Below are 19,700 nucleotides of genomic sequence, written 5' to 3'. Positions count from 1 at the left end.
AGAGTATTAGAGGCTTCATAGACAGAGTCTGATGATGTAATCGGAGTAGTTCTCCTTAGAAACTACTTCTTCTAAGAATTATATATTTTTCCTTTGATTATGACAATCCCACATTAGTATTATTAAGTCTTCCGCTGATGAACAAATGAGTAATGAGACCAAGTGGTTCTCTCGGAAGCCAGAGATGGTTTCTGAGTGCCGGCCACGCCTAGGGTACCCTCTCGGGGCGTGACAGGTCAGCTGGTTAAGGAAAGCTCAGGTTATGAAATCGCTTAGCCGTTAATTAATTGAAAAATGAAAGTAGTAGTGAGGCGTTGGTACGGAGTTGCGTCAGCTGTGGATATAGACTAGGCTAAGGGACGGACTTCATCTCTTCTATTTTCTTCACTTACACCTTACACTTCAGCTGAGTCTAACGAGGCTCAGGTGCGGAGCCTTCTAGACCCCCAAATCAATGCTAGGGGGGCCAATCATTCCCCTTCGCATCCTGCCTCTGAGGGTCGTTAACTTTAAACCTTAGAAGACGACTATTAATTTTTATCAATATTTTGACGATAAGCAACCAACATATAATTATTTTTAATACAATATGTGTACTAGGGCTGTACAAGACAAACCGATAAACCGCACCAAACCGATAAACCGAACCAAACCGGAAAAAAAAACCCGACTAGTGGTTTGGTTTGACTTGGTTTGGTGTTTGAAAAAAAAACCCGACCATTATAGGGTTGGTTTGATTTTAACTAAAAAAAGTCAAACCGAACCCAAACCGACCCGATTATAGATATACTACTTTTAAATTATATTATATATAAAAATATTTATTAAAATGTAATTTATAAATATTTTTTAAAATTTTTTCATAATTTTTGTTTTCTTTCTTACATTTAGATTTGGACTTGAGTAGCCCATCTAAATAATATACAAAAAAAACTTATCTTATAAAGTTATATTATAAAGTTAAAACTTCAAACAGTGTTGTGCCTCCATCTTATATGTTGATATTTTGTACTAGAACTCTTTTTAAGAAGCACTGCTCTGTGCTTTTTATTTGATACTATGAGAAACCCGAAAAAATCCGAAAAAAAACAAAAAACCCGAGAAACCCGAAAAACCCGAAAAAACCCGAAAAACCCGAGAAAAATTAATATCGAAAAACCCGACTTTTATTGGTTTGGTTTGATTTATAGATTTAATAACCCGACACAAATGGTTTGGTTTGGTTTGTAAAAAATCCGAACCAACCCGGTCCATGTACACACCTAATGTGTACAATAATTTTTTTAAAAAAATCTCTCACTTGAGCTACACATATATATGTTTAAATAATTTGTATAAATGTATGTCACTTTATGAGCTCAATATATTTGCTTATAATCTGAAGCACCTAATAAAACAATTTTATCCATCAACTATCCAATATTGATCAAGGGTGTTTTTGTTACATTTATCATAATTAAATCTTCTCTTATCACGAATACCAACAAAATCAAATGACATAGATCAAATAAGAATTTGTAGCATGAAAATTACATGCAATGTGATCTAATTAAGCTTGCTGATTTTCAACTAGTCCTACTGAAAATTAAGTTAGAGTAAAATATTTTATTTTTGCAGAAATAACCTCAAAATTCTTAACCTTAAATCATAAATTGAACTTTAAAATTAAAATCTAATTGTGTCTACGTAAAGAACATTAAAAAATTTACACCTATATGAGCAGTATGCCCATGATAAATCTTGGGTGATAATTTCTTAGTAAGGGGGATCCACAATTATGGAGTTTGTACCAATACGTTCTACACATACCTAACAACTTTGTGCTCTTTCTTTAACAACCAAGAATTTTAAGTTAATGCACTCTGACATTATCAAACTCTTGCTGTTATTAAAATACAAAAAATATTAAATTATTGTCACAAAATAACTGAAGTGTTCTTTCAATTTTGTCCATAAATTTGTAGTCAATGACAAACTTTACAGTCGTATTTCATAATCAGATGTGACATCTGAGATGTCAATAATATACTATGAATTATTTGTCATAGATCGTGGAGTACTCTTTTTGATATAGCTCATCAATTGTCACGAATTCGATCCATTGTGATTGACACCCACACTAATCCTTCGGTGGGAGAACTATTATTTCATCCCAAACTAACAGTACTCACAAGAGATAAGCAAGTTAAAGTTGCGGAAGCAGGTTTAGTTAATGAATTAAGGTTGAGTTCTCATAAACTCAGAATAGTCTAGTCAAATAGCCCAAACATGCGGAATTTAACACCTATGAACTGAAAGTCAATATACCAAAACTCTACGAAACAATAAGTCTAAAGAAAAGGGGATGCAACCCCAAACTTCATAAAATAACAAGTCTTAAAGCCTAAGTCATGAGAGAAGGACTGAGATAAAGAAGAGTTCATGGTAGCCTGAAGAACTGGCTCACCCTTGAACTCTCGGCACTGGTGATCTTCTATTCGAGGTCTCTCTGCAGCTGTCGTAAGATCCCCTATACTCAACAAAAATAGAGCAAGTGTAGTATCAGTACACAAAGACAAGATGTACTGGTGAAATCACGCAACTAGCCAGTAAGTGAGACATGGGCAAGTGTGTGTGTATATATATATATATATAGAGAGAGAGAGAGAGAAAACATCTTATCACTTATCATCTCATTGCTAATGCTAAAATATATTCACAGATTAACAGTCCCAATTACCCTGCAACTTCAATAAAGAGTCCTCTCATGGGACTTACAAATGCATGTTTGTGTGTCGGAACGTGACACCTAATCCAAGGTTGTGTCGGAACGTGATACCTGGTCCAAGGTTGTGTCAAAACGTGACACCCGATCTCAATATGTATCGAAATGTGACATCCAATCCAGTTATGTGTCGGATTGTGACACTCGATCCAAGGTTACAAAGTCAACCATAAATACAATGAATAATTCAACAGTCATATCAACCAAGAACAGTTCATTGTAAGCCATAGACAATAAATAGTCATTTCACATGGTTCATTACTTGCCTCTCTATTCATATACGTATGTGCACACAGTGTAGCAATTAACAAGAACATATAACGCGTACGGAAAGAGAAAACCATCACCTACCTCAAAATCAAGCTTTGACAACTCTAAAGTGCTAGAGCTTTCTCCTTCCGCGTTCGTTCAGCTTGTTCTTGATCTAAAAGCAGTCACATATATTCAAATGATCAATATAATGTACCAATTCACATGAATTATAACATGATTCTCCTCTTAGTCTAAACCCATGATCCTAAATCCCATCTAGAGCTATTTTCTACCATTAGTTTTAGCTCCCCCCCCACACAATGATTACCAACCATAATTTCTAGGTTCTAGGAATCGAAATACGAATTCAGGGAGTGATTTGCTTACCTTTAACACAAAATATGGTGGAAATCTACAAGAATTCGGCCTAGGTCGCTTCTGGTCTTTTAAGAACGGAGTGGGATGACTAAAAACCATTTTGGGACTTTTTCCTGTCTTTATTTGCAACTGTCCCGTCACAGCGAGACCATCCCGCTCAAGCGGTCCCACCCTAGTCCTGGCGGGATTATTCTCGCTCTGGCGGGATATGCAAAGACAAAGAGTTCGTAATGAGTCTCTAAGTCTCCCATATCACAACACACCCTCACCCTATGACGTCCTAACATATACCCGTTACGCTAAGTTCAATTCCGGCAGTTTTACTCATCCGAATATGATTCTGTAAAGACGTATCGTCTTGGCTATCATCTAAATCAATAAAACTATAGGTTCAGCCCCCTATCCATTTATGGTCACCCTAGACCTAACCTGACTCAGAATTCGTCCAACAGGCTTGAAATTTCCCAAGTCACTACCCAAAATTTTCTATCCTGAATTCCTTCCCCATTGTCTTTTCGTAACAATGAAAACAAATTGTTACAACAATCAAGTATATATCATACTAAATTTATTGTGCATAGGAAGAGAAATTACTAGTCTTCCTCTTCACTACTATATTTGCCCAAGCATCTTATTGCTCCTTAGAAATAATTAATTCATTTCTAGAGTTAATTTAAGAGGAATTGATCTCATGCATAATATTATCCATAAGAGCATCGAAGGTTCTAAAACAAGGAACCTCCTTTGCAACAATTTCTTGAGCACCTAAATATATAGTTTTGAGTATCTATAATCTGATACTCTGTTACAAATAGGTGAATCAATTCTAACACTTGAAGAGTTTTTCTTTGTATCACTACCCGATTAGATTTTTGTTCTTGTGCCACTTCACTTGCACTCTTGACATTCATCAAGCCAATTAAATTAGTTTCGACATCACTTTTAATTATTATTGACATTGTCAATCTACTACGTCATGTTATCTATCAAGATTCCAATGGCATATGCATGATTTTTCATAAGCGGTGTCATATTTTAAAATAAAATAAATAAATAAAGCAGTATAACATCAAACTAAAAAAAGAACGTAATATAATAAAAGATAATTTATGCATGTTATAAACTAGAACTCTTCTTGATGAATTTTTATTTTTTGAGATATATTCAAAATATCCTCATTAGAAGTTATAGTATCATTTTGTTTTTATACAAGACACCATATGATCACTAAAAAATCATTTCATTTGATTCGCAAATCGATCTTAATCAATTTATGGTATATATATATACACACACTAACTAGGGAAATAGCAAAATCCTTGATTTAATATTATCTTGTCCAAAAAGAAACATATGGTACTTTAAATAATTGGCTTATGATTTTGTTAAGTTCTAAGAGGTCCATTGTTCGAATCTGAACAAAAATTTCTTTTGTATTGGTTAAAATGGGAAAAAGAAAAGTTTTTTTTAACAAAAGGATGAATTCGGTTTGAACTCACAACACCTTAAGCAAAAGAAAAATGTCTTACCATCTGAGCTGCATCATTGTTTCTGACAAGCAATGTCACTTTAATCTATTTATCCCTTATTTGGCTTTTGCCTTCTAATTCCATACAAAAAAGTGTTAAAAAATATTCCTAAACTCGGCCTAAATTATTTGTTTCATTTCTGAACTATTGACAGTCTTAGAAATACTCCTTTACTTGGCTAAGTGAACTTATATACACTTACGATCTTGCAACTTGAGTGAAATACACTATTAAAATTTCGCCAAATTTAGGTGTATTTTCAATACTTTTCTTGACTTTTTATTAAGAGCCCCATGCTCCTACAAAAGTTTGAGACTACTTGTTATGTCATGTAGCTGATCGGGGGTGTATCTAACTTTAGTTAGTCAAGTAAAAAGATATTTTTGAATCTGTCAATAATTTGAGAATGAAACTAATAATTTGCGTCAAATTCAGGTACGTTGACACCCCTTGAGCCTAAGGTAAATCCACCATGATCCCCTCCACTTCCGCCCACCTCAAATTTTTAAAAAAATATTGTAACCCAACCCACAACGTATCCCACACCATCTTACCCCAACCCCTCCAAACCCACCCCAATTTTTATTCTCTAGCCAAACATTAAAAACTATTTTTTTGATTTTTTTTCACTCATCAACGAAAATACTAGAAAATATTTTTTATTCACCAATCAAATATTAAAAAGTAAGTAAGAAAATAATTTATTTTTCATAAAAATAATTTCTAGAAAAATAATTTCTATAAAAAATATTTTCCTTCGTACCAAACACACCCTTGTAAAATGGAAAAAACACTTAATATTAGAGTAAAAGCAGATATAGAGCCCGTTTGGATTGGTTTTAAGTTGGTCAAATCCAACTTAAAGCCCCTTTTCAGCTTTTGGATGTGTTTGCCTAATGCTAACTTTAAGCCAGAAAGTTCTTAAAGTCAGTCAAAAATGAAAAGTTAGGATTCCTAACTTTTTTTTTCTAAGTGCTTAAAGTCATTTTCTTTGACCATGAAAATTACTTTTATATCTCTTATATTTTAACTAAATTCCCAAACTACCCTTTTTATTTTTTTAACCCTAAAATTCACATAATTTTCCTCATTTAAGCACTTTTATCCAAACACTCAACTGCTTATTTATAAAAATAACTTTCAGCACTTTAAAGTTCTAAAAGTACTTCATACATAAAAGTTACTTTTTTAAGCCCATCCAAACGGGCTCATAATATTAAATAATATTTTATATTAAGCTATATAGAGTAAAAAAAATCCCAATAAATATAGAGCATAATTTTTCCAAAAATAATCAAGGAGTACTAAAAAAGCAAGATTGTCATCATATTTTGTGTGCATTTATATAGAATTGTATTTATTTTCTAGTAATTGTGCTTAGCTGCAATCTTGGATTTAGAGAAATGCACACAATTTTTTTTTTTGCCATTTCTATCAAACGGATCAATTCTTTTTCCCATTTTATCCTTTTTATATTTCTTGGATAATTAGTCTTACATCACGATGACAAGAAATAAACTATAAAAATAAGCTATCAATTTTCATTTATGAAAATTTTAGTTATTAATGTTCTTAGGTAAAACACGATCTACGATGAGAAATACAAGGATAAGTTTCATAAATGGCTACATAATTATGAGGTTTTTTCATCAAAGTTATTTAATTATATTTTTTAATTGAAAAATTACACAGCTTTGCCTTTAACAACACAAAAATTAAATATTTCAGAAAAAAAGCCACATTACAAATCTCCGCTTTAGCCCGAGTTTCAAATTCAATGAATAATTCTTTTTTGCTACTTTTGTAATCTAATAATACAAAGTCAATCATATCCGAGCTAATTCAAAATCCAAATTTGATGGGTAATATTTTTTAATAATTATTATTATTAGAATAAAGTAAGAAATTATTACCCATCGAATTTGGATTTTGCATTAGTTCCGATCAATTTTTTTAATTGAATTTGTATTATTATATCAGAATAAGAAAATACTAAAACAAAATTACCCATAAAAGTTGAATTTTTCGTCATGTGTGATTTTTACATTAATTAGTAAGGACAAATTATTATGTTAAAAACATTAAATAAACTCATAATTATATGTGACTATTTATAAAATTTTCCCCAAAAAAAATGCGTAAAAAGTTACTATAATATTTTGTTAATTTTCTTGCTTTTTATTTTTCACTAGATGAATATCAGAAGACAAGAAATGATGAAAGAGAAAAATTCAAAATGTAAGTGCACTCTTCAACTTTAAAACGTATCAGAATATATGTGTTTACGTGCATATAATATTTCATTCTAATTGAAAATCGTATGAATATAGTATCTGATTTTAATTGTGCGTATATGTATGAGTGGCCAAATGTAAATGTATTTATAACCCAATTGTAAGTATATGTATGTGTGGCAGTGACAAGTAGGACTTTAAATACACACATAAGTACAATGTACAATAAAATTGCACAGAAAAAAAGTTATTTTTTTTTTAGAAAATATTCATTTTCTTTTTTTAATCTTTTCGTGCTGAAAATTATTTGAATTGATTAATTTTGAATTTATATATTCTATAAATAGGTCTACTAAGAGATTTGATTTAATCTATTTTTATTTAACTTGGGAACTTTTGATTAAGCTTGAAGAATCTAAACCATCTCACTAGATCATTCATGACACAGACAAAAAAGTTCTAAGCTTATTTCATCTGATTCATTTTACTTGTGAGATTCGTCTGATCTTTAAGAAAATATAAACTAAAAAGATAATTTAATATTAATCATCTTTTATTAAGTCTGTTATTATTCTCTCCACATTTATTAAAATAAGGATAAAGATGGAAAAAATAATTAAGTTTGTTTTGATTTTTTTAAAATGATACTAAGTATTTTGAATTAACTATTTTTAATATAACCCATGAAAAATAAAACGGAAACGAGCGAGTATATTGTGGTGGTGTGATAGATATGATCTCTTTATCCGTAATCATATGTCTTGGGTTCGAGCCTTGTATATAAAAAAGTCCTATTAAGAAACACTCCCCAATTACATGGATCTTATGCAGTGTGAATCTAAATCATTAAATTGTATGATTTGCTTTTTAAATGAGTTGATCTTTAATTTTTGTCCTTAACAACCAAACGTATATTTTAAGGATGCGAAACATAACTTTTATAATATTGTGATGCAAAAATATAAATTTAAAGATCAATACAAAATAGAAGCAAAAGCACACCAACAACAAGGGTTATGATGAAGTGATAAATACTTCTTAAATCTTAACTAGAGATTTCAGACTCGAATACCTCTAACTATAAAGTCGACTTTATTAAGGAGTTGACAAAATACAAATATTAAACACCAGATAAAAACCAAAAAAGAAAAGAAAGTACTATACCATTGTGGTCTCTTGCCAACCGCCCCTTCCTTCCTCCTCTCTCTCTTCAACAACAACATTAACACCTCTATAGCAAGCCATAAATGCTATTTCATCCTCTCTATACCCTTTGCATTAACTCCCTTGCTTCCACATCTTCTCTCCCACCTCTTTCATCTTCCCCTTTTCACACTTCACCTCTCTCTACACTTTCTTTCTCTTTCTTTTTTTTCATCCTTAGCTTTAAACTATTCTTCTTAAATTCTAGTCACAAGAAAAGTGTTCAATTTGAACCTATAGCTAATTACAAAAACATCTACATGTTCATTCTCCAAAAAGTAGTACTACTTATCCAAAACCAGATTTAATCATTCTCAAAAACCCTAATACTTCAAAAAAAAAAGAAGGTGTGCTCTTGCTTTTGTCACAAGGCTTCTCAACAACTCATGTAAGTGAAACGTACTATCATATATACTCTTGAATTTCTAAATTTTGTTTACTAGTAAGTGTAGTAGTAATCGTTTATGTTGCTTGGATCTTTCAAAAACATGGTTGGATCTTTCAAAAGCAATATATATTTTGGAGGATCCGACACAGGTGTAACATCAGTTTTACAGAATCGGAGCAAAATAGATAGTAGTAATAGTAAATTCACTTGTATCCTTTCTTCTTTTTTTTGACTTACCATTTTCTTTCTTCTTTCTTTTTTTCCGTTATATTTTTGCAGAAATAGAAATGCCAGTGAAGTTGGACTCTACCTAGATATATACTCCTGGACGTTATATCATATACGAGTACCTAAGTTTTGAAAAATAAAATTAAAAAAAAATAGTGAAAAATAAAAGTAGTTTTTGAGTTCACACTATGTCAACTCTGTCTTTGTTTTTTGCTAAATTTTTCTAGTTTCAGTCTTTTTCTTTGTTTGACTTCTAAAAGTTTTTTTACATTATTTTTCCCCCTTAGAGATTCTATAAAAACTCTATGCCCTAACAAAATCTCCTTACTAAACAAACAGACATATCAACATATATAGAAAGAAAGGAGAGAGAAATTGTTTTTATGGCTTGAAGGGCATATGTCATACATGTTATAAGTGGTGAAAAGTCCACCGCCATGAAGTTTCCGGCAAGCCGTGAAGTTAATCGTACGTAGGAGGTGACAGGTATCCACACTGAAAGTAAATGTTAGTTCAATTCTCGTTATGGTTGTTCTTTGCCTAGTGAAATAAAAAAAGATTTAGTTCGTTCTTATTTCTCTCCCATTCTTAAGATCTGTTTGGATCTTGAGTTATTCGAACTAATAAAGACCATTCAAGTTGAATTTTTCGATTTTTTTTTTTTTTGCACTTATTCACATCATTATATGTTCTTAATCATGGTGTAATAAATATTATATGCATGTAGATGAAATAAATCAAAAAATAATTATTTATTCAAGAATCAAATCTTATTGAAACTGTCCATATTTGATTCATCCTTAGAAACATTTTGAAATTTTTTATCTTCATTTCTTGGGATTTGTTAGTTCTTAGGATTTACTATTTTTTTTTTGTTGTGTGTTGTTGAGATGAATTTCGTTATTTATTTTTTAAAAATTTTCTTCTTTTGTATTTTGGGGCAGATTAAAAGTCATTAATTTAGCTTTGCAAGAAGGAAAAAAATAATACTCAAGATGTTTCAGCACAACATGTTCGATAGCCACACTTTTTTGCTTGATATGACCCGTAAAACACCCGAAAATGAGCTGGATTTAATTAGAGATGATGAATTCGAGACCAAATCGGGTACTGATATCATGGAAGCCCCGTCTGGAGACGATCAAGATCCTAATAAACGTCCCAAGAAGAAGCAGTATCATCGACACACACAACATCAAATCCAAGAATTAGAGTCGTAAGCATTCATTCATCCATCGGTTCAATATATGCAATTCATATTTTGACATAAACTTTAATTCAAAATAGTTTTGTGACATTACTGTTATAGTTGTAATTTAGTACTCCAATTAATCATTTGACAGGTTTTTTAAAGAATGTCCACATCCTGATGATAAACAAAGAAAAGACTTGGGGAAAAGATTAGGGTTAGAGCCTTTGCAAGTGAAGTTTTGGTTCCAAAACAAACGTACTCAAATGAAGGTAACCATAAAATGTCTCATTTTATATAACGATCGATCTAGTGTGGTCGTATTGTGTTTTTTTTTCCTTCTAATTCTGTTTGCTTGTTATTTGAAAATCATAGTTTTTATCCTCTATCTTAATTTTAAAAATAATAGTTTTACCCCTTATATACTCTATTTTTCTTTACGATATTAATAGTCTTTCTTTTAAATTGCTAATGTGTGACATTATATATTTAGAAAATGATACATTGTATTATATTCAACAAAATAATATATTGAAATTAATACGTTACATTATGAAATGATATGTAACAACCATCTAAATAAGCTGTATTTTTCCAGGTGTTTGGTAGTGGTGGATAACATATTAAAATTTTAGATTAGCTTTAAATGTCTATAGTCAATGTAATTGAATAAATGAAATCGATTCTTACAAATAATTCAGATTTAATGGCATTAATTGTATTTTTTAAAATTAAATTTTTGCAGTCTCAGCATGAACGACATGAAAACACACAATTGAGGAATGAGAATGACAAACTTCGTGCTGAAAATATAAGGTATAAAAAAGAACTTACCACTGCAGCATGTCCAAATTGTGGCGGGCCTGCTGCCATAGGTGAAATGTCATTTGATGAACAACACTTGAGGATTGAAAATGCTCGTCTAAGAGAAGAGGTAAATAATCAAATCCTAGCCCTTTTATTCTCTACACATATTTTAATTTTTGAGAGTAAAATTCATTGATAGATATTTTTCAGAAAAAAAACTAATTTGTCAAAGAGTTGAATTTTAAAATTCATGATAATAAATATTTCTTCAAAAAGAAAAAAACAGGATAAAAAATAGCATCTTACAATTTTATAATAAGGAGGCAAATGATCGAGTTGGGTCTATTTTGGAATGGTCAAATTGTCATTAAACAAGCTAGTTATGATCCAATTCACCCAAAATTTATTTGAGTAACAGTATGATTGGACTTTTAAGATTGTATTATTTTTAATATATTTTGTCCGTATACTTTTGATGAGTCACTTCTAGTTTAGTCAACAAACTGGTCATAATAATAGGCCGATTTGCCACAAGTAATTTATTATTACTCTATCAGTTTTCAATTTATGTGAATTTATTTACATTTTAGTATGTCTATAAAAGAATGATCTCTTTCTACATTTGAAAAATGATTTATTTTAAGTTTTCTATTTTTATCCTTAATGAAAAGCTTTTATGCACAGATATTACATGTTTAAAAGTCGTCACATATGTTTAAAACTTCGAACTTCAAAAGAATCCTTTTCTTTTATAGATTACATCTTCACTCAAATAGAGTCACATATATAAATTGAAAAAGGAGTAGTACATATATAGTCCAAGTTAGACATTCCAAATTCTCTCTAACTTGTAGGGGTTAGTTCCGCGATACACATCACCTTTCCTAGATTTACTTGTGAGATTACACTAAATATGTTATTGTTGTCGTATTAAAATGATTTTTATGGTGCTTGTAGATTGACAGGATATCTGGAATTGCAGCTAAATATGTTGGTAAACCAATGCTTAATTATCCTCAACTTCCATCACTTGGACCACCAAATCGTTCATCACTTGATCTTGGCATAACTGCAGCCAATCTTGGTCATCAATTAGGAGAAATGTACACTACTACTAGTACTACTAGTGCTGGTGATCTTCTTAGATCAATTTCTGGACTAACTGATGCGGACAAACCAATTATAATTGAATTAGCTGTTGCAGCAATGGAGGAATTAATTCGATTGGCTCAAATCGAAGAACCCTTGTGGATTAATCAAAGTTCCGAAAATAATAATTCTACTGACGTTGCGTTAAATGAGGAGGAATATGTTCGTACATTTCCTCGAGGGATTGGACCAAAGCTACTAGGTTTAAAATCGGAAGCGTCAAGGGAATCGGCCGTTGTCATTATGAATTACGTTAATTTAGTGGAAATTTTGATGGATGTGGTACGTACTAAGATCAATTTTTGTCATATAGCCGATAATTATTATGTATTTCACATCACTTCTTTTTGTCACACACACACACACAAAACATGAATCCAAAGTTTATGGACTCAAGAAAGGTAAGATTTGGATCTCTATGTTTTTGTGTGTCAAAAAGAAGTTTCGCAATACAATTAGGTGTCAATTGTGTGACACATGATAAAGTTTTTTGTACTTTATTATGTCCTCGGATTAAAATGTTTGTGCCTTGCATAAAATAAAAGTCACACAATTAGTGTCATAAAAAAAGAGTCTTGCACAACTAAAATCAGTTGTGTGAGATAAATAATTATTTTTTTTTCTCAACATTTTAGTTTCAATACTAATTAGCTAGTTTAATTATATGGCAGAACCAATGGGCAAGCTTTTTCACTAGCATAGTGTCTAAAGCAACTATTTTGGAAGTCCTATCGACTGGAGTCGCAGGAAACTACAATGGAGCTTTGCAAGTGGTATGATTACTTTTAATCATATATTTCGTTTCAATTTATGTGAAGATGTTATTGTTGGGGTGTTAAATATTTTTTCCAACCATTAAACGAGTGTCGTCTCATTTTGCTTATATAAAATATTTTCTAATGAATGATTGTGTTAACGTGTTAGGTGTTTGTTTTGATTTTTTTAATTATAATTGAGTTTTTTATTTTCTGAAAGGAAAATATAAACTTTTCATATTTAGCTAATCGGTTTTTTGAAGAAAAAGATTTTTAGACTCTATAAATTGGAACTCCTTTCTTCTCACATGACAACTTTTGGAATGTAGTCCTAAGCATTTGAAAGTCTTGATTAGGTGGAGAGTTTATGAGACACACCTTAATTTTTTGAGTGAATTTTGTGAGATTATTTCTGTTAAGAATTCCCACATCAGTTGTGGAATGGGAAATTGGACTCCTTGTATCGACTTGGACAATCCTTCCCTCATTAGCTAGCTATTGGCGTTGAATTAGGCTCAAGTGACATATCTTTATGAATTCTCGCGATAATTGGTACCTAACTTTTGTATAACTTTAGAGGAGGTTTTTTACTATCCATGTGCTTGAATATTTTTTGGAGGTAAGGGTACTATCATATTTACTATCATATGTTTAGAGGATGGTTTTTACTATCCATGTTCCCCTCTTCTAATTGTCTAAACTTTTGTGGAATGGGCTTGAGGGGTCAAGCCAGACCTATAACACCTAGGTACTGCCTAGGGTGATGGCAATTCATAAAAATGAAAAATAAAAATGATTGTTTATCTGATCTGCCCGTGTGTTAATATTTTTTTTGATATATTTCTCATTTGTTATTTAATTTATCGTCTTTTGAAATTTACATGATATCTTGTTATTTCAATCGTAATAATATTATTGTTTTATTTCACTTTTAGATGACAGCTGAGTTTCAAGTTCCCTCACCACTTGTTCCGACTCGCGAAAACTATTTCTTAAGGTATTGTAAGCAGCATGGTGATGGAACTTGGGTAGTGGTCGATGTATCCTTGGACAATTTGAGGTCTACTTCAGTGTCTCGTTGTAGAAGGAGGCCATCTGGTTGCTTAATTCAAGAATTGCCCAATGGGTACTCCAAGGTAAAAATAAAAATAATTTCACAATATAAAAGTAGTTTATATTATGGTTAGTGTACTTTTATTTGATTTATTAATGATACGTTTTATTTATTTATCGTCTAGGTTACATGGATCGAACATGTTGAAGTGGATGATAGAGCTGTCCACAGCATCTATAGACCTCTTGTGGATTCAGGTCTGGCATTTGGTGCAAAAAGATGGGTTGCTACATTAGAAAGACAATGTGAACGACTTGCAAGTGTAATGGCTAGTAACATCCCAACTGGAGATGGTGAGTTAAAAGAAATTAATGCACATTTTTTGAAATTTGTGTCCAATCAAATTCTGCAACATAAATTGGAACAGAGGGAGTATTGGTTGACTATCTGAACTTTTACTTTGTTGGTGAAGATTCGATTACTCTCCCCCATTTCCCTTTTCCCTACCTCCAACTTTTTCTTTTCACAAAAAAAAAGAGATACGATTTGCAAGAAAATATTTTTTTTTATGTTGTTTTTGTATGTAACATGTATATTTTTGTTTGTTACTATGTATCTTTGTATATGCAATATATGTATATTTATTCTTTATTCTTAATATACAAAATATATATTTGCCGGGGGGTAGGGTGGTTACCCTATTAGGAGGGGGTGAATGGCACCCATTAACCTCGGGAAAAAATATTTGTATATGTGTATTTATGTTGAACTATCATACATTTTAAAAGGATCCCTCAAACATATCTATTGAATTGGGGAATCTAGGCATTGTTCTCCTTAGGCTACAATAGTTTGTATTTTTTTTTATGGCGTTTGACTTATTCTTTACTTCAATTGGCATATTAAAGATAGTGTTGCTGCCCATTCCGCTTAAATCTTGGATCTGCCTCTCTTTTTTCAGGCTTAAGGTAATTATTCTTATTTTTAATCTTCTTATGCAGTTATTACAAGTCCAGAAGGTAGAAAAAGTATGTTAAAACTTGCTGAGAGGATGGTGATGAGTTTTTGTGCTGGAGTTGGTGCATCAACTGCCCATACATGGACAACATTATCTGGAAGTGGTGCTGATGATGTTAGAGTCATGACTAGAAAAAGCATTGATGATCCAGGCAGGCCTCCTGGTATTGTGCTAAGTGCAGCAACTTCATTTTGGATGCCAGTTCCTACAAAGACAGTCTTTGACTTTCTTAGAGATGAAAACTCTAGAAATGAGGTAAATTTTGCATTTTTGATCATTACAGTGAAATGTTGTTACAATGAACATATAATATAACATAACTTGAATGATTAGTGAGTGCTGCATAAATCATTGTCATTATAATAAAATGTTGTTAAAGGCCAGAGGATGACTATTTTTGCGAGGTATGCCGTCTGAGGGTACTTATTTCGTACCAAAAATACTTATTATGTTTTGCTTCTCGATTAGATTTAGATTAATTCAAGATTTTAAAATTACGTTTTAGATATTTGAAACTTATATGAAAAGTACTACTATAAGCTACCATTTTTCTTTTATCAATACGGTGAAAAAAAACATTTAAAATTTTTAGTCAAAATTCAAATAATTTGAATCTCTAAAAGTGAATCGTAACAAGTATTTTGGAACATAAAGTAGTTATTTTTAGCTAATATATCTCTAGACGGTGTGTCTTGATGGGTTATTTTATCAATAATAAAACCTCAAATAAAAAAAAAATAATAAGAGAGTTACGTCTTACCTTACTAATTCTATTAGTATGATTTAGTTTATCGTTTGTGTATTATGAGACTTTTTATACTATCAAGTTGCCTAAAAATTGTTTCGCAACTATCAACAATAATTGGTATTAGTTTCTTTGCTACAACAGTCCTTTTGGTTCTTGAAAAGAACAATTTGACCTCTGTTTTACATTTACATACAGAATTTATATCCAAGTTTCAGAATTTAGTTTACAGTCATATGATTGTGATCTGATCATTCATAAAATGTGTGCAGTGGGATATTCTTTCAAATGGTGGCCTAGTTCAAGAAATGGCACATATTGCAAATGGTCGTGATTCTGGCAATAGTGTCTCACTACTGCGAGTTAATGTAAGTTTTCTATCTAAAGGATCCAATCCAACACACACATGACCAACATTTTTAAAGGATTCGAGTATCATAGACACTAGGTAGTTGAGGTTAGTCATGTTAGTACATTCATATGAAATTGCCAATTTTTTGGTATGGACAGACTTAGTTATAATCTCTTTGAAGGCATGTAGATTAAGAAACATGTGTACAATGTAAGAAAAATATATAAGATTGTAATTAGGTTGCTCAAATTCTTTAAAATTATTATTATATTCATATCAGATTCTTTAAAAATAGTTTGAACAATAAACATAGGTACAATCATTGAATACATCTTATTTTTGGTGGATTTCACATGCATATAACGATATTTTAAAGAATCTGAGCTAAATACTAATAGTTGAGATTGTTCATGTTAGTACTTGGTACATTTACTTCATGAGGTCCAATATTTTCCAAAGATGCTTTAATTTTTCAGAGATTTATCTGACAATAATAAACAAAAAAAAAAACTTTTATCTTAATTATAATATGGAACTGATTTAACTTGCATTACTTTGCTTAAATAAAGTTTTATTGACTATGAGAATTCATATGGTCCATCATAACTTTTTGTAAATGAAATTGTGAATTTCTTTTTTGTAGAGTGGAAATTCAAGCCAGAATAATATGTTGATACTCCAAGAGAGCTGCCTAGACACCACAGGATCCTATGTTATTTACGCGCCAGTTGATATTGCTGCAATGAATGTGGTGTTAAGTGGTGGTGATCCCGACTATGTTGCTCTTTTGCCTTCGGGTTTTGCAATACTCCCTGACGGCTCTAGTAATGCTGGTGGTGGTTCGTTATTGACCGTTGCATTTCAAATACTAGTTGATTCTGTCCCAACAGCAAAACTTTCTCTTGGATCAGTTGCAACTGTTAATAGTCTCATCAAGTGTACTGTTGAAAGGATCAAAGCTTCCATACCATGCGAAAATGCTTAACCGGAATCTAAGGTAAGACGCTCGTTCATCTATTCCAGTTTATGACCTAGTTTAACTTTTAATTTGGAAATGATAATCAACTTTACAATTTTCATTTCATGACTTTAATGAGAAAGGTTTATTAACACATGAATATTATATGATAAGGTCATGAGTTTCAAAAGTTCATTTCTTAAACTCTATGTCGTTAAATTATAATATCAATTAAGATATATATAATGTTGAATTATGTGATTGCTTCACTTAAAAGTGTATTATATTGTAAAGATGTGATATGTGAGCCTAACTTAACCCCCAAAAAGCTAGCTTATGAGGGAAGGATAGCTCAAGTCAATATAAGCAGATCATCAGTCCATTCCCCAATTAATGTGGAACTTAAACCCACTTTAACATTCCTTTCAAACCCAGGACCAACTGGAGCATGGATCGAGAGCCCAATCGGGAATGAACCTGACTTTGATACCATGTAAAGATATGACACTTGCACCTAACTCAACCCAAAAGGTAGTTTATGAGAAAATAATTGCTTAAGTTCATATAAACAGACTTATCAACGAGGGACTTTAACCCACTATATATATATATATATATAATTTGTGTTTACTCGTAGAGAATTTTCTGAGAAATGTTCAAAAAAACATCCAAGGATATATCCTAGTTATGATCAATAAAGTAAAGTAGAACAATAAGGTCTTAGTTTTAAATAATATTACAGCTAACATGAAAAAATCTAGATGATTTTTTTTCCATTCATCTAATTTGTAATAAATAGAATTATTCAGTACATTAAACATAACATGTTACCTAGTAGAATGTTTGAAATATATGAAAATTGAACTGGACACCACATATGTGATCAATAAAAACATTTTTCTATTTTTTTTTTTAGAAAAATTAAATCAAACATGTAAATCTATCCACGAACAAAAACCCAAGGGGACATATGTATCATGTAACATGAATCTAGTGATTTTGACTCGATTCTCATACATATATACGTATATATACAAATATATGTGAGTGTATTTATTAAGTATTTAATTGTCCAGTTTAATTGTAATTATTAATATTCTCATCTAACCATTTTGTGTTTTTTTTATTTGTAGGAGGAAAAAGAAAACAGAAGGATGAGTTTACATATATTTGTAGTTGTGGAGAAAGGGAAGAAGTCAAGAACGCACCTCAAGTAATTAGGTTCGGGTATTGACTTCAATTAATTAATTTTGATGTAAACAAATTCCTTCTTTTATTTCTTTGAATTCCCATTAGTTGAAATCAAGTTTTGTTTTTTAATTATTGTTTTGGTTTTACTTTTACTTGTGGAGAAGGTCCTTTCTTCAACAATTAACTTTTATGAAATATTAAAAATTTCTAGTAGTCACTTTATATTTTGTTTTCTTGCAAATTTTGCGCTTTCGAAAAAAAAAGGTTAGACAATCGCAATGAAGTTCGATAATTTTAGACATTTGTAGGGCATTGTGAAAGCTAAACATTTAGTATGACTGTCAAAGGTTAAAATTCGGACTGAGGTATTTGTAAAAAATGATTAAGCTTTTATTCATGTATATGTTAATCTTTTTATGTATGTCTACATGTCAGTTATACATATAAAAACTGGCTAAAATTTTAAGCATGTATATCTGAACAAAAAATAATGATTTATTTTTTGAATTTTAACAATCCAACACATGATTTAACACTCAAATATATTCAAAATAGGTCCAAATTTGAAATATTATATAAATTTCATATATCATAAAGAACAAAACACAATCATCAATTTAATTACTTTTTTTTTACTTTTAATTATTTTTTCTCGAAAGTAATATTTATTTTCTCTCTGAGTATGTCTAGTACATAGATTATTACATAAACAAAATATCCTGATTTTAAAGAGAAAAAAAAACAATGATAATATAAGGATAAAAAATGAGGTTTTCAAAAATATAACTGACGTATGAGAGAAAAAGTATCTATTATTTAAAATTGAGTAAAGTATTTAACTTTTAAAAGTAAAGTTGATGGGGGTAGGCCTTAAATGATTTTCACCTATTTGAAAATGACAAAAGATTTACCTTACCTATAATATAGGCAAAGTCTATAAATTGTAACGTATGTCCATTTTTCAACATTACCTAATAATCACAAAAATAGTTCTACATTAATTTATTAATTAATTAGGACCATATAGTTATTATCTCTTCGAGATATTCGATTCAAGGGGCTCACCATTATTAATTGTCAATTCATGTTTAGATTAGTAACACGTACATATGTAAATTTTAAAAAGAATGAGATTTGGTTTTGTTATATTATATTAGTAATTATTAAGGATAACTTAATAAAATTAATAGTCTAAAATCAACTCTTAAATAATAAATATTTAATTATATTGAATAAAAATTAGTATCTGCAAGTGTCATATGTGCATCTCGTGCTTTACATTTACATCCGAGAGTCTTACGTATACGATATATTTCGTATCAATTTTTTTTTTTTTATAAAATACATATATATTATTAAATACAACAAAATTAAAAGAAACTTAGAGCATTCTCAAAATGATGACGAAATTAAAGATGATCTTATTTCAACAACTTAATAAATAAACTCCAAATTTCTTGAACAATATCTAAGCTTATGTTCTCTTATTTTTTATATAAGAAACAG

At 30.7% G+C, this 19,700-nt stretch overlaps 1 protein-coding gene across 4 annotated transcripts; it reads left to right on the top strand.

The window, feature by feature from the left end:
• The first annotated feature begins 8,448 nt into the window (after window positions 1-8,448).
• On the top strand, window positions 8,449-18,416 carry LOC129876659 (homeobox-leucine zipper protein MERISTEM L1). Of its 4 annotated transcripts, XR_008763394.1 has the most exons (14): window positions 8,449-8,748; window positions 9,316-9,462; window positions 9,921-10,192; window positions 10,320-10,437; window positions 10,911-11,099; window positions 11,930-12,403; window positions 12,793-12,894; window positions 13,812-14,012; window positions 14,115-14,283; window positions 14,932-15,203; window positions 15,966-16,061; window positions 16,689-17,042; window positions 17,439-17,534; window positions 18,137-18,416. XR_008763394.1 is itself a non-coding variant. In XM_055952146.1 (13 exons), exons 3-12 carry the CDS (start codon window positions 9,972-9,974, stop codon window positions 17,028-17,030), a joined length of 2,184 nt encoding a protein of 727 aa, XP_055808121.1. In that variant the 5' UTR covers window positions 8,452-8,748; window positions 9,316-9,462; window positions 9,921-9,971; the 3' UTR covers window positions 17,031-17,042; window positions 18,137-18,416. The 4 variants fall into 4 exon arrangements, 3 of the variants coding, with proteins under 3 accessions (XP_055808121.1, XP_055808123.1, XP_055808122.1); XM_055952146.1 differs by lacking the exon at window positions 17,439-17,534 and having other exon boundaries at window positions 8,452-8,748; XM_055952148.1 differs by lacking the exon at window positions 17,439-17,534 and having other exon boundaries at window positions 8,452-8,748; window positions 9,316-9,483.
• The last annotated feature ends 1,284 nt before the right edge of the window (window positions 18,417-19,700 follow it).

This window comes from Solanum dulcamara, chromosome 12, assembly GCF_947179165.1.
Source record: "Solanum dulcamara chromosome 12, daSolDulc1.2, whole genome shotgun sequence".
Taxonomy (NCBI): domain Eukaryota; kingdom Viridiplantae; phylum Streptophyta; class Magnoliopsida; order Solanales; family Solanaceae; genus Solanum; species Solanum dulcamara.
Note: the sequence above shows the minus strand (reverse complement) of the source record. Positions and strands in the feature narration are given on the sequence as shown.